General features: G+C 43.4%; 1 protein-coding gene across 1 annotated transcript in view; it reads left to right on the forward strand.

Annotated features, from left to right (window-relative positions):
• Window positions 1–290: 290 nt before the first annotated feature.
• SLC22A16 (solute carrier family 22 member 16) overlaps window positions 291–16,296 on the forward strand; it is a 39,792-nt gene continuing 23,786 nt past the window's right edge. Inside the window, exons 1-2 of the mRNA XM_066373465.1 lie at window positions 291–403; window positions 11,642–12,118. Coding sequence (XP_066229562.1) covers window positions 351–403; window positions 11,642–12,118 — 530 coding nt within the window. The 5' untranslated portion in view covers window positions 291–350. The remainder of the gene's footprint in view (window positions 404–11,641; window positions 12,119–16,296) is intronic.

Here is a 16,296-nt window from a genome sequence, read left to right on the forward strand (position 1 = left end):
ACGCGGACACCGGACACCGTGAGCGTCAAAGCCCGGCTCTGGGGCCACAGAGCGCTGGAGAAGGGGCCGTGCTGCCGGGCAGAAGCCGAGGTTGCTGGGCGAGCCAGAGAGGAGTAACAAGGACTAACAGCCTGGCCTCCCGCGTGTCCCGAGCACTTGGACGCGCGGGGATGCAGAAGGCCCCGGTGGACCCCAGGGCGCGTGCGGCAGGCTGGGGGCAGGGTTGAGTGGTTCCTGGCCGCCGTGGCGCCCTCCGCACTGGATGGGGCGGGGTGCCCGCAGCCACTCCCGGCTTCCCGGCGCTGGGTGCGCCTGGCGTCCGGCTTCAGAGCGGGGTTTACCGCTGCATCATGGGGTCCGGCAACGTGGAGCAGATTTTTGACCGCGTGGGACACTTTGGCAGGTAGAGGGTTGGGAGGAAAGACGGCCTAGGAGAGCGGGTGGCACGTGGTGGAGGCGTCGGCTGGGTCTGTTTCTTTCCGTTGCAGCGCGGTTTTTGCGCTGCGCTCGCGATCTGAAAACACCTCCACCTCATGTGTCCTAGGGTAGTAGGGAGCCCCTCGTCCAGACTCCTGGTCCAGACTCGGACTCTGGTGGCGGGACCTCCCCACAGCGAGAAGGGCGCCGGGGTTCGCCTTGGGGATGGTGGCTGCGGGGCGGGTGGGACCTGGTGCGTGCGCTCTGCGGGAGCCGGAGTTGAGAAGCCTAGCAGGCCGGGCCACCGTTTCTCTAATCCGCCAAACCGTCTCATCTTCCACTCTGGGACGACTGCTACCCTGCCCCGCCGAGCCCTGGGGTCTCTCTCAGTGCCTGGCAGGTATTACCCCAAGAACAACTGTTAGTCAGCGTTTGTTGCCACTTCTAGAAACCTGGCATGTGCCAGGTACACTGGCAGGTACTTACACACGAGTGCTTCATTTGATGCTCATTGTGATCTAAAATGAATTTGTTCAAATCTCTATTTTAATGATTGGGAAACATCCTGATAGGGCCAAAGACCCACAGCTACCTTCTGGTTTAACCTTTGTACACTTGACAATTTCTTTTTCTTTGTTGAATTAATATTGAATTAAAATGTATTCATTTATTCTGACCCGGTCTGTTTTGGAGGAGAGGCAGGTAGGTGAGGGGCCATACAAGATGCTGATCAGAGGTTTTAAGCTAAGTCTGAATCCTGGCCTGCCACTTACTTCTAAGGCGATTCTGGGAATATTGTGTCTCAGTTTCCTATCCACAAAATGAGAATCATAATATCTGCCTTATCTCCCTTTCCTGGGTTTATAGTGCAGAAATGATGTGGTCCTGCTCTTCCAGGTGGAAAGCTGCACAAGTTTTGGTGATAATTCCCAGTGTCAGCAAAAAGGCAGTGGAGAGGCAGGAGGCCCCAGCTCTCCCGTGCTTCCTCCTAATGCCTGCACTATTGAATGCTGACTTGTGCTTAGCTCTGTCACCAGAATGTCTTACTGTCTTTCATCTTCACTACAGCCCTATGAGATTGGTAATATCACTCATTTTACACATGAGAACGCTGGAGCATGTGCCTGAATCACACATCCGGTAATAGCGGAGCAGAAATGGATGTCATTGGAAGTCCATCAACCTCCATAGTCCACACCCTCCACCAGGAGGCTCTCCTGAACACAGTTAGTTAGGTACCAACCCTGGTACTCAGCCAGGCCCTTTATATGTTATCTCATTTTTTTCCTTCTGGAAACAGAAAGATAAAAGGTCAGCTCTGGGGTTGGATACCTGAGTTCCAGTCCTGGCTCTACCAAGTATTAAGTGTATGGTTTTGAGCATGTGATTTACCACCTCTTCATCTGTATGAGCGTGGTAATAATAATACTGCAAATTCTTATTATAAGGACTCCACATGTAGCCTCAAATTCCATCCTTGCAGTAACCCTACAAGGTGAGAGGTACTGATACCATTCTTTCTCCGTCTATTTTGGGATTAACTAATGTCATTATATTAGTCAGTGTTTGGCTAAGGTGCGGTAGCAAAGAGAGCTTTCAGTTGGAAGTTTGTTCCTCTTCAGTCACCGTCCAGGGCAGGTTCTGTTCCATGGGGTTATCTGGGGACCCAAGTGGGCAAGGCAGCTCCACCATCCACAGCATGAGGCTCCTTTTCCGCTGCTCTCCTTGTCCTCACTCACGTAATCAAATGTAGCTCACTATGGTGGAAGAGAGGAGAATGGATTTTGGGAGGTAATTATTAGTGGCTACAATAATGTATGCAAAACTCTTATTCAGTAAGTTCTCATTAAATCATGGTTATTATTGTTCCCTGAGCCTCCATCCTGGAAGGAAAGGTTGATAGTGAAAAGCAGCTTATAGGAAGGAAAAGGGTAACAAGCCAAAGCTTACAGCAGCAGGTTTGAAAACAGTATGACTGTAACACAGTACCCCGTGTTTTATATCGTATTTGCTGTAATTGGTCTCTTTATTGTTTTATAAATAGAAAGGGAGGTTATTGTGTATTATTAACCTTCGCTTAAGGAAACCTAGTGAAAGTGTTAAGTAGAGATCCCTAATTATCTTTTATTTCTCATTAGTCATTTCTAGGGTGAGGAAACACTTTCTTAATCACATTTAAGGGAAGAAAGCAGGACACCTCAGAAGAATTAAAAAGGAGTTCATGACTTGTCTTGAAATTATATTGAGGTTCCATAAACTTCATGAAGGCTTAAGCACCATGTGACGGAATTGAGGAGACTGAGTGAGATTCAGGCATCTGTGTTGGGAGGGTCTAAGAACCTGGGTCCGTGAGTTCTCCTGGGGTAAAGGGAGACATGGTTTAAAATGTCAGACTTGGACTGTGGAGCCTGCAGCTGACTTATATCGATGCTTGTCTTCAAAATGTGAACCTTTCTTGGCTCTTCACTTTTTGAATTCCCTTTATGAGCATCACAATAGCTAACCCTGTATGCACCTACAATATGCTATAGTGCTTTCTTCCCATGTATTAAGTCTTTCCATTCCCACAACAATCCATTTTTTAGATGTGGAAACTGAGGCACAGCAAAGTTCAGAATCTTGCCCGAAGTCTCAGCTGGTAACAGAGTCGATTCAAACCGTGGCAGTTTGGCTCTGGAGTCCATGTTCTGAACCACCAGTTATGCTTCTTTATACAGGATGATATAAATCTAAGACTGAAAGTAATTTTCTTTGACCCTTTACCCAGATTGCATGGGTCCATTTCCAGGAAGTTCTGGTCATCTTTGCTTTTCCTTGCATCTGGGTTCTCTACCTATTGGTCTGTAGGATTCTGTTTTCATTCATGTGATCTCCAGCTGTGGGCACAGTCCTATGTGTATCTATAGATCTAGTGTCCTGGAGAGGTCTTAGGTTGGGTACAGAGATGACACCTGATAGGCAACATTTTTATAAGGGAAAGAACGATATGTTAGAATACTAGATACCTAAATAAGTAGAGTTTTGTGTTTTTGGAAGAAGTTATCCTTGCAAAAGAGAAAGGGAAGTTTAAATTGAAAAAATGCTGAGACTTTAAAAAAATAGAATGCATCTTTGTGTGAATTAGCATGGCTTTGGGGAACTAAGTGACTTATTTCTGGAATATAAAGTTATGAGGGTGTGAGGTGAATTTACAATCACTCCCAAGACTATTTTTGTATGTCATGCTATAAGAAGTTTGGGTATTAGGAAGATCACTTTGCAGAATGGAAGGTGCATAGGAAGGTCAGGAATTGGGCAAAGAGATCAGAGAAGACTCAGGTAAGAGCTCAGGGGGAAGATGAGGGTATGGGCTGAGGCAGGGGGAATAGGAGCAGGGAGGTCGTGAAAATTTTAACAGGTAGACCGCATGGGCCTTCTCGGCCCTGAGGCATGAAGAAGTGGAAAGGACCATGTGGGCACCCTCATCCCACTCCACACGTCCCCTTTCTCTGGTTTGTGCAGAAGACGATGCCGGCCCTGGCCGGTTGGCTCAGCGGTAGAGCGTTGGCCTGGCGCGTGGGGGACCCGGGTTCGATTCCCGGCCAGGGCACATAGGAGAAGCGCCCATTTGCTTCAACACCCCCCCTCCTTCCTCTCTGTCTCTCTCTTCCCCTCCCGCAGCCAAGGCTCCATTGGAGCAAAGATGGCCCGGGTATTGGGGATGGCTCCTTGGCCTCTGCCCTGGGCGCTAGAGTGGCTCTGGTCACGGCAGAGCGACGCCCCAGAGGGGCAGAGCATTGCCTCCTGGTGGGCGTGCCGGGTGGATCCTGGTCGGGCGCATGCGGGAGTCTGTCTGACTGTCTCTCCCCGTTTCCAGCTTCAGAAAAATACAAAAATACAAAAAAAAAAAAAAGAAGATGATGCCCTTAAGTCAGAAACAGTCACACTGCAAATGGAGCAAGCTGGGGCTTGGGTATTGAAGTTAGTTTGTGACCCTCACTTGAGTTTCTTGTGAGAATTTCAGGTTAAGACATCCAATAGGCATTTGGTTGGGTAAACAATGTATTGTTTAGGTAAACCACCTCCTTGTTCTTATGGATTGAGTGGCCATCAAGGGCTGATCCAGCAGGTAGGCACCATGTGGATGGACTGGGGATGGCGTGGCACCCCTTCCAGTCATGCCTCAGCAGGGGCATTGCTGAGTACTTTTCCCTCTCCCTGGTCATGCAGATATAACACTTTTAAATCACTATACTACATATATACAGAGAAGTGCACACTGTAATCTACAAACTGGTGAGTCGATATAAAATGAACACACCTGTGTTAGCACCATCTAGATCACCCTTCTCATGCCCTTCCCGAACACTCTCCCTGCCTCTGCCCCAAACTCACTACTGTCCTCACATCTAGCACCATAGGCTAGTTTTGCCTAATTCTAAATTTTGTATAAATGGGGTAAAAGGCATACTCTCTACCTGGCTTCTTTTGGTCAGCATTGTGTCTGAGATTCACTCATTCTGTATCACAGTAGTTTGTTGATTTTCATTGCTGTATAGTATCTCATGGCATGAATATTCTATGATTTATTCATTTACTGTCAATAGACATTTAGATTGTCTCTATGTTGAGTTTATTATGAACAGTCTTTCTTGAATGTGTCTTTAGGGGTTCTTGTTATACACATTTTGTTGGGTATATATAAATATAATATACCTAGGAGAGCAGTTGCTCTGTCTCCGAGTATACATGTGGTCCACTGCTAAACAGTTCTGTGAAGTGGCTATAACAAATTACACCCTCATAAGCTGTCTATGAGAGTTCCATTTGCTCCATAATAATCATTAATATTTTGAATGTCAAACCTTGTATCAGCATATAACTATAAACCAGACAATTAAACTTCTTGAGGGCAGTTTCTCATTTCCCATCCATATAATAATCTCCGGAAGCTTTTCAAGCTTGTGTAGAGTCCCGAACCCTACCTGGGCCCTTCTGAACCAGACACTAGAGGTGGGGCAGAGAAGACAAATCCTAGCCTCAGAGGCCTACCAGGGAGTGTCGCTCTGTTGGATGAGTGTGTGTGAACAGAGAATGTGAATAGAGAACTCGAGAATAATTCTAGTGATGACTGTGGGGTTCAAACTGCCTGAGGGTGGGAACTGAGACCGGAAAGGCAACAATCAACTCGAGAAGCTGGTGGGATCCAAAGTCTGGACGTGGATGGTGTCAGTGGGAGGGCCTGGCAGGGACTGGGAGGGTGGGAGGTCATGGCCAGAGAGCAGAGTGTGAGCTTTTCAGCTCCAGGTGATGAGATTTGTTAGGTACCAAATCCAAAATGCCTTTAGGATTAGGCCGTTACATTTCAGACAGTTAAAACTTGTCTGCTGTTTGCACGGGCTGTGACATTGTTTTCTGAGTTGAAACTTTAGGGGTGGAATGGGGGGAGGAATCAAATAATTCTAAACATGTGCTTCATATATGATTTAGGCTACATTGTCAGTCATGTTCATATAGAAACGTATTGTTGTAGGCTTTCTCTTAGGCCCTGAACAGGATGTGGTGTCAAGAAGACCCAACGCCCAAGTCTTTATTGCTACAGTGTCTGTCAGTTAGACAGTGACCTGCCACAAACTCCTACTGTAATATGTGGGGAGGGTGATTCTCAATCTCTTTTTGGACCCCAGGGATAACTCCACACTGCCTTTCCCTCTGGATCCTCCTAAATAGCATTTATACTTTCATCATAATTTATATAACCAGTCTCCTCCTAAAGGACACTTAAGTTTCCAGGCTTTTGCAGTTACAGGCACATTGAAAATTAAATTTATAAACTAACTTTGGAAGAGTTGATATCTTTATGTTAAATACTCATTACTTTTAGGGAAGTAAAGTTTTATTAATTTCTAGGGCAGATGGTAATACCCATTCTCTAATATCTTACAGCAAAGTAGAGACACTTAGGTGCTTGATTAGAAAAAAAGAATTAGTAAATACAAACTGTTTTCTTAAGATTAGCTTTCCATTTTATATACATGAGTAATTTGCTAAGCAAAGATGTTTTGATCAATACATTTTAGCTATCCCACAAATGTCAAAGAATGTTGAAATAAAATTAAGTGAGAAAATAAACATGAAAATGCTTAAACTATAAAGCATGGCCCAGTATAAGGTGTTAGCAGAATATGCAGTGACCAGGACAATGCTAAATAAGGTATTTTTAGGCACAGCAGCAGGTGTAACCTAGGCGGGGGCAGTGGCGAAATGAGGACCTCTGCTCTCAGGCCCCTCTAAGCTCTGCCTGGTAGAGCACAACCGCTCAGAAGAAATTCTCTAGCCAAGCTCTTCTAGCTGGTGATTATTCCTTTAGGCTGGGAAATGCTTCCTGAGAAAATGCCAGGGAAGGAAGAAATACCTCCGGAATGCCTGAGCCTATTACCTGGGGCAAGTGATCCAGCATCCATGCCAGGTGCTTGCAGTAGCATGGCTCGAGCATGCCAAGGGCAGAGCTTGACCCTGGGGCTCTACCTGTGCCATCCAGCAGCCTGTGCATGGGGGCTTGTGGCTTGCAAAGGTGAGGGTTCAAGCACCACTCTTTCAAGCCATAACCTTAGCCTTTTGAGGTCCTTTGAGCCATAACAACTCAGGCTTGTCTTAGACTGTTGTTCCTGTATAACCCCTTTGTATGGAATAGATAGATGGAGGCTGATCTCTGATCATTTTTCTTTGGGCGGGGGTACTTTATCTGGAAAAACAGAGCTGGCTTCCACTAGTCCTGAGGACTCAAGCTTTGTGACCCATGCTCTTCTCTTGACTGCTCACCCCAGAGAGACCATGAGAATAGTAATTTTCTGTTCTCCTTCTTCTTCACTGCTGGCAAAAAGACCGTTCCTGTCCGCTTTTTGCTCTGTGTTTTTCTTCTCTGCACTGGGTTTGTGGCTGACACCAGATACAGAGTTCAACTTTCAAACTGTGGCCAGCACCCCCAGCCTGTGGTGTCCTGATAGTCACACACTTTGAATTGATTCCATTTCACTTGTTATTTATCTACATGAGGTCCATGGATAAGTGAGGAATGGTGGCCATGTACCAACTTGGCAGTCATCCCTAGACTTGGAGAGGTCGCCAACTTCATCGCGTCACAGAACCACTTCTGTGACTTTGCCTAGCACTCTCACTTGTGCTAGTCTACAAAGTGGGCTATGTTCAATTTATGGTGGGCAAAGATGACCCCTTAGGTGCCATAAAAATGCCTATGTTACATATGAATGTATGTATATAAGTAAATATATATGTGAATTTATATTTTAACATCTATAATATATGAATTTAGTATTATATGAATATGTGCACCTATATATGTATGCTCTTTTATACTTCTGCACACACCACACACATTCATTTTATTTTATTTTATTTTATTTTATTTTATTTTTTTACAGAGAGAGAGTCAGAGAGAGGGATAGATAGGAACATACAGACAGAAATGGAGAGAGATGAGAAGCATCAATCATCAGTTTTTTGAGGTGACACTTTAGTTGTTCATTGATTGCTTTCTCATATGTGTCTTGACCGCGGGCCTTCAGCAGACCGAGTAACCCCTTGCTCAAGCCAGCGACCTTGGGTCCAAGCTGCTGAGCTTTTGCTCAAACCAGATGAGCCTGCATTCAAGCTGGCAACCGCAGGGTCTCGAACCTGGGTCCTCCGCATCCCAGCCCGACGCTCTATCCACTGTACCACTGCCTGGTCAGGCATCACACACATTCATTTTATTAGCGATGGGGAAGCCCATCGAAATGTGTCTGGATACACTGGCCTCTTGAGTAGCCTCCTTACCAGAGGTACTGAGCATATAGTAACTTCAGTACTGTTCATTTTCAGCCTAAGGTATAGCATTCCATGACATTCTGTGCACACTGCATGACACACCAGGCAAGGAGACACTACAAGACTGAACTATAGTTCCTACCCTTATAGGACTTTCATTCAATCTTTATGGGACCTTTTTTGTTTGTCTGAATGAGAAATAGAAAATATCAGCCTGGTGTCTTTTAAAAAATCAACATAAATAATAGACTATGCTTTATTTGCATGTGGTGGTCAGAGAAAAAAGAAAGAATGAAACAGGGAGAGAAAATGAGTAAATGAGTGAAAATGGAAAAGGGGATAACCAATAGAAAAGGTGGACCTGAGAGAAGCTGGTGAAGTAGGCATTTAGTGTAGGGGCTGGGGGGAAGGAGGAGAGAGGGAAGGAACAGGCTAGACCAGCAGTTCTCACAGTGTGATCTGAAGATCTCTGGGGTCTGCAAGGCCAAAACTATTATCATAGTAATACCATGACTTTAGTTGCCTTTTTTACTCTTGTTGTTTTATGAAAGTACAATGACGTTTTCCAGGGGCTAGATGGTGTGTATTAGCGTACCAGATTGAAGGCAGAATCATATATGAGCGTCTGCCTTCTTTTATTAATCCAAGACTAAAAAAAATTTTTTTAATGTTTTTTTTTTCCAAAGTTGGAAACGGGGAGGCAGTCAGACGGACTCCTGCATGCGCCCGACTGGGATCCACCCGGCATGCCCACCAGGGGGTGATGCTCTGCCCATCTGGAGTGTCGCTCTGTTGCAACCAGAGCCATTCTAGCGCCTGAGGCAGAGGCCACAGAGCCATCCTCAGCGCCCAGGCCAACTTTGCTCCAATGGAGCCTTGGCTGTGGGAGGGGAAGAGAGAGACAGAGAGGAAGAAGAGGGGGAGGGGCAGAGAAGCAGATGGGCGCTTCTCCTTGTGTGCCCTGGCCGGGAATTGAACCTGGGACTCCTGCACGCCAGGCCAACGCTCTACCACTGAGCCAACTGGCCAGGGCCTAATCTAAGTTTTAAATGTAAAACAGTTTTACTCTTCTCACTATTTTGTTTTGAAAACTAGGACTATATGTTGTTATTGTTACCTTACCATGGCATATTCCTCAAAACCAAGAAACTGACATTAGTACATTACTATTATCTAAATTCTAGACTTTCTATAGATTTCACTAGTTTCTCTGCAGATGCCTCCTTCCTGTTCTAGGATCCAGTCAGCTCAGAGCACCACAGTGCATTTAGCTGTCATGGGATCTCAGTCTCCTTTGGTCTGTGGCTGTTTCTCAGTTTTTCCTTGTTTGTTTGTTTGTTTTTAAATAAATAAATTTTTATTAATTTTAATGGGGTGACATCAATAAATCAGGGAACATATATTCAAAGAAAACATGTCCAGGTTATCTTGTCATTCAATTATGTTGCATACCCATCACCCAAAGTCAGATTGTCCTCTGTCACCTTCTATCTAGTTTTCTTTGTGCCCCTCCCCCTCCCCCTCCCCCTCTTCCTCTTTCCCTACCCCTGCCCCCTGTAACCATAACCACCACACTCTTGTCCATGTCTCTTAGTCTTGGTTTTATGTCCCACCAATGTGTGGAATCCTGCAGTTCTTGTTTTTTTCTGATTTACTTATTTCACTCCGTATAATGTTATCAAGATCCCACCATTTTGTTGTAAGTGATCTGATATCATCATTTCTTATGGCTGAATAGTATACCATGGTGTATATATGCCACATCTTCTTTATCCAGTCTTCTATTTTTTTTTTTTTTTAAAGTGATTAAAGCCTTTAAGCAAACTCTTGGCCAAAACAGCAAGAATCCATAAAAGAGTAGTGTCCTTAACAAGTTCACCAAGTCCAAGTTGGCCCCAACATGTTTGTTTTTTAATGATACTGACATTCTTTAGGTGTTTTGGCCATGCAGCCTGTAAAATGTCCCCCAATCTGGGATTATATGTTGTTTTTCTTGTTATTAGAGTGAGGTTATAGTTTTTGGAACAAGGGGTGCAGAAGTCAAGTCCCTGTTTATCACATTGTATGAGGGGTACATGGTAGCTATACAGCATCACTGGGATGTTAACCTTCAGCATTTGGTTAAGATAGTGTTTGTCAGACTTCTCAACTGTCTAGTTACTAATTTTTTCCCCATTTCCTATTATATTTTTGGCAAACAAGTTATTAAGTCTAGCTCATCCTTAAAGAGTAAAACGTAGGAATTAAACTCATTCTCCTGTAGAGGGGGTTATAAGTGAGGAATGATAGCCATGTACCACTACAGATATTAGTTGAAATTCCAAGAAAGATATGTCTCTTCTTTTATTTATTTGTTCAACTATTTATTTATATCAGTATGGTATATTTGTCAGGATCAGGATTCTCCAGAGAAACAGAAGCAATAAGACATATAAATGTATATATTTGTAGATACAGATGTATATAATATGTACGTATATATGTGTATGTAGATATTGGTATAAGGATATTTATTATAGCAATTGGTTCACATGATTATGTAAGCAAGCAGTCCCACAATGTGCCATCTGCAAGCAGGAGACCCAGGGAAGCCAGTGGTGTAATTCAGTCCAAGTCCAAAGGCCTGAGAATCAAAGGGCTGATGGTGTAAGTTTCAGTCTGAGTCTGAAAATTCAAGAATGAAGAGCACCAAAGTTTGAGGGTAGGAGAAGATGAATTTCCCAGCTAGAGAAGAGACAGTCCTTCTCTCGTCTTTTTGTTCTATTCAGCCTCTCAACTGACTACCTAGTCTACCAGTTTCAAATGCTAATCTCTACCAGAGACACCCTCACAGACACACCCAGAAATAATATTTTACCAGCTCTCTCTGGGTATCCCTTCATCTAATCAAGTAGACACATAACATTAATCATGGCAGTATGGAGTCATATATTTATTTTATACTTTGGGGTATACTATGCTATTTATTTGTTTGCTCAAATTGTTTCAGCTTTGGCCAGGAGCTCTTTCAGATTGGTTCCTGTGTCGCTTTGACATGACCCTGTCTTTTTGTATTTTGAGCATTTCCTTACTTTCTGATATTACAAGGCGCTCCATGTTTATTTGGTACTCTCCCTTTACTGGTCTTAGAATCAGCAATGTTTCCTGGTTCCTTTTATTGGAGAATGGTATTAAGAAATAAAGATCTGGGCACTGGGAGTGCTTGTTGCTGTTGGGATGTCATTGCTTCTAGGCCCTCTCAACAAAGTTATGTATACATACTAACTTGTGTATATGGACATATCTATATTACAATATTTTTGTATTTATCCATCAGTTTATACATTAAGCTAAACATGATAAAGACAGTTCATATTTGCTTATGTTCTTTTTTTGTCCATAAGCTAGATATAATATCTTGCTTTTCTTCTCTTTTTAGATACCAGATGTTTATCTATTTAACATGTGCCTTCCAGAACATCTCTTGTGGTATCCACTACTTGGCTTCTGTGTTTATGATAGTGCTCCCCAAACATGCCTGCAGTCCCCCAGGCAATGTGAGTCGGGTTATTCTCCACAATAGCTCTATGTGGAGGTTGGATGACATCTGGAACCTGTTTACAAACTATGAAGATCACATTGTAGTACAGCTACAAAACGGTGAAGTCTGGGAGCTCAAAAGGTGTTCGAGGTTCCGGAGAGACGACAAGTCAAGTTTCGACTATGATTACAATGGTCATAAAAGTGGCTTTGCTTGCTTTGATGGCTACATCTATGACAAGACCAAATGGGATAGCACTGTGGTGACTCAGTGGGATCTGGTCTGTAACCGAGAATGGTTCGCAAAGCTTATCCAGCCCGTGTTTATGGTCGGAGTCCTGCTAGGAGCACTGGTTTTTGGCTACCTTTCTGACAGGTAAAATGAAATATTTTGCATTGTTGCATCAGTGTAGGGTTTGTTTTCCTATGTGATTTTCTTAAGGGAGATGGAATTATGTTTAAAACTCTAGTTATTTTTATTCTTCCTAGCTAAACCTACCTCTTTGCTGATCTGTTAAATAACATTCATAAAATATTGTAATATAGTAATAAGAGGATGGGTTTTGAAGACAGTTTACTTGTGTTCAAATTGTGGTTCTACTTATTAGCTATGGTCTCTGGTTAAATTTCCTAACCTGTATTTTAGAATCTTGTTTGTAAACTGGAGATGAAAATAGTATCACTCACCTCAAAGTTAATGCAGAAAAAGTACATTGGACATATAATCATTCAAAAGATACTGGTTATTACTTAAAATTTTTTTTTCATTAAATATACTTGCTTTTTAAGAGATGTAGCCTGGTTCTGCACAAAGACTTCAAATACTGAAATTATCAGGAACAAATAATAAAGTAACTATGTTTACTATTAAAGAAATAGAAGACAAATTATAAAACATTGATGAAAGTCTGAAAATTGTATTTTAAAATGACACAAAATTGAAGAATAAAATAACCTAGAACATCTAGAAATTTTTTAAAAAGTGACCAACAGCCTGACCGGGTGGTGGCGCAGTGGATAGAACATCGAACTGGGATGTGGAAGACCCAGGTTCGAGACCCTGAGGTCGCCGGCTTGAGCACGGGCTCATCTGGTTTGAGCAAAAGCTCACTAGCTTGAGCCCAAGGTCACTGGCTCCAGCAGGGGTTGCTCGGTCTGCTGAAGGCCCACAGTCAAGGCGCGTATGAGGGAGCAATCAATGAACAATTAAGGTGTTGCACTGCGCAATGAAAAACTGATGACTGATGCTTCTCATCTTTCCGTTCCTGTCTGTCTGTCTCTGTCTATCCCTCTCTCTGACTCTCTCTCTCTGTCTCTGTAAAAAAAAAAAAAAAGAAAAAAAAGTGACCAACAAACTTCCTAGGTACTTAAACTTTTTTTTTTTTTTCATTTACGTATTGATTTTAGAGAGAAAGAGGAAGAGAGGGAGGGAGAGAGAGATAGAGAAAGAAACATCAGTGTGTTGTTCCATTTATTTATGCATTCTTTGGTTGATTCTCATATGTGCCCTGACCAGGGATTAAACCTACAATCCGATAGTGGGATGATGGTCCCACCAGCTGAACCCAGCGAGGAAAGACAGAGGAAGAAAGAAAGATGAGAAGCATCAGCTCATACTTCATTGATTGCTTCTCATATGTGCTTTGACCTGGGGCTCAAGCCAAACCAGTTACCCCTTGCTCAAGGCAATGACCATGAGATCATGTCAATGATCCCGCACTCAAGCCAGTGACCCCACCCTCAAGCTGGTGGTCCTGCACTCAAGCCGGTGATCTTGGGGTTTTGAACCTGTGGCATCAGTGTCCCAAGCTGACGCTTGTCTACTGCTTATTTAGTAATCAGAGCCAGGAAAGGAGAGGACATCACAAAGGCAGTAGAGTGGGCAGTAGAGGACTTTAGGAAATGCCAGCACTGAGGCAGGAGGCCATCAGGGAGGTACAAGCCAAACCTGGAGAGTGCTGTTCTCTAAGCTGCGGGAGACCAGAGCCCTGAGGAGCAGGCATGGCCTGTGGAGCTAGAGAGGCAGGCAGAAAGGACCGTGAGAGGCACCTTGAAATTGAGGAGGGAGATCTTCCCTCTCACATGTCTGTCAGGGAGGAAATGCAAGATGCGTGGCAACTACAGGAGTAATGAGGTTCAAAGAAGTTTCTTGTCTTTGGTTGGAAGAGACTTAAATTGAAAGGGAGAAGTCACAGGAGAGGGAAGTGTAGAGAATACCAAAAGGGTTGGTAGAATAAGATCTCAGAGGTGATGGGAAGAAGCATGGTTCAATATAAACATTGCAAAATGGTGTTTGGAGAGGAAAGGGCATGTGTCTTTGGAGAGGAGTGGGGAAGACAAGGCTGAATGCCGGTGCAGGTTGTGTTGTTAAGTGGGCAATGCAGGAAGTTACAGGGCTTTCTCTTTGATGGTCTTTGGGGGTGGTAAGGGGGTTGATCAGGAGTGATTAAAAAATAGTTTTTAATGGCATTAAAGGCTCAAATGAAAGTGTGGAACTTTCATGTGTAGGGCTAACAATCCTGCTAGTGTGTGTGGGAGGCAAGAAGACAGAGGGTTTGAGAATGACACTTTCCTGTTCCTGAATATCTTGTTACACACCAGGCAGACTTGTTGGTTGGAATCTCAGGACAATATCCTTTTGCCATAAAACTATCTGTCAGAGACAACTCACAGGGAAAAAATATTTGCAAGTTATATATCTAATAATGGCTTAGTATCCAGAATATATAAATAACTCTCACAACTCAACAATAAAAAGAGTCCAGTTTAAAAATGGGCAAAAGACTTGGATAGATTTTTTTTTTAATTTTTAATTTTTATTTTTTTACAGAGACAGAGAGAGAGTTATGGAGAAGGATAGATAGGGACAGACAGACAGGAACGGAGAGAGATGAGAAGCATCAATTATTAGTTTTTTGTTGCTACACCTTAGTTGTTCATTGATTGCTTTCTCATATGTGCCTTGACCATGGAGCTACAGCAGACCAAGTAACCCCTTGCTTGAGCCAGTGACCTTGGGTGCAAGCTGGTGAGCTTCACTCAAACCAGATGAGCCCGTGCTCAAGCTGGCAACCTCAGGGTCTCGAACCTGGGTCCTCCGCATCCCAGTCTGACGCTTATCCACTGCGCCACCGCCTGGTCAGGCAAGACTTGGATAGATATTTCTCTAACAAATATATACAAATGTCTAATAGCACATACAAAAAAATGCTCAACATCATTAATCATTATGAAAATATAAATAAAAATCACAGCGGGATACCTCTGAACACTCACTAGGGTGGTGATAGTCAAAAGGACAGACAATAACAAGTGCTGTGGAGCATGTGGAGAAATTGGTACCCTCATACATTGCTGGTGGGATTGTAAAAACATTTTCTCAGAAAGATAAAACATAGGGTTATCATACAAGCCAGCAAAATTCTTCCTTGGTGTATACCCAAGAGAATTCAAAACACAAGATCACACAAAATCTTGTTCAGGAATGTTCATGGCAGCATTATTCATAATAATAAAAAAGTGAAACAATCCAAATGTCTATCAACTGATGAATAGATAAATGTGGTATATCCATACAATGGACTGTTAGTCATAACAAAGACTGAAGTATGGATACGTGCTACAACATGGTTGAACCTTGAAAACATAATACTAAGTAAATGAAGCCAGACACAAGAGGTCATGTATTGTGTGACTGCGTTTATATAAAATGTTCAGAATAGACAGCTGTGCAGAGACAGAAAGTAGGTAAGTGGTTGTCCAGGGCTGGAGGGAGCAGAGAGTGAGGAGTGATAGCTTCTGGGTGCAGTTTCTTTCTGGAGTGATGAAAATGGCCTGGAATTAAATCCTGATGAGACTTGTACAACTCTGTGAGTGCAGTAAAAACCACTGAATTATATCCTTCAAAAAGTTGATTTTTTGGCCCTGACTGGTTTGTTCAGTGGTAGAGCGTTGGCCCAGCGTGGGTAAGTTCCAGGTTTGACTCCTGGTCTGGGCACAAAGGAGAAGCGCCCATCTGCTTTTCCACTGCTTCTCCTCTCACTTCTCTCTCTCTCTCTCTCTCTCTTTCTCTTTCTCTGTCTTCCCCTCCCACAGTCATGGCTTTAATGGTTCAAGCAAAGTTGGCCGTGGGCATTGAGGATGGCTCCATGGCCTGGCGCTAAAATAGCTCAGTTGCTGAGTAATGGAGCTGCAGCCAGCTGGGCAGAACATCACTTCCTAGTGGGCTTGCTGGGTGGATCTTGGTCAGGGCACATGCAGGAGTCTGTCTTTGCTTCCCCTCCTCTCACTTAATTAAAAACAAAAAGTTGATTTTTATGACATGTGAATTATATCTCAATTTTTACAAAAGTTGTCAGGAATATAGATAGTTGCTTGTTTTTTTGACAAGTAAACCCCTTATTCTACCAGTAGAATGTAGTAAGATCTCTGTCTTCAAAGGGGTTTAGCAAGAGCTGCCTCACCCTTGGCAGCTCTTAGATCTATTAGATCAGTGGTTCCCAACCTTTTTGGGCCACGGACCGGTTTAATGTCAGAAAATATTTTCACGGAGCT

The sequence above is a fragment of the Saccopteryx leptura genome, chromosome 3 (assembly GCF_036850995.1).
Source record: "Saccopteryx leptura isolate mSacLep1 chromosome 3, mSacLep1_pri_phased_curated, whole genome shotgun sequence".
NCBI lineage: Eukaryota > Metazoa > Chordata > Mammalia > Chiroptera > Emballonuridae > Saccopteryx > Saccopteryx leptura.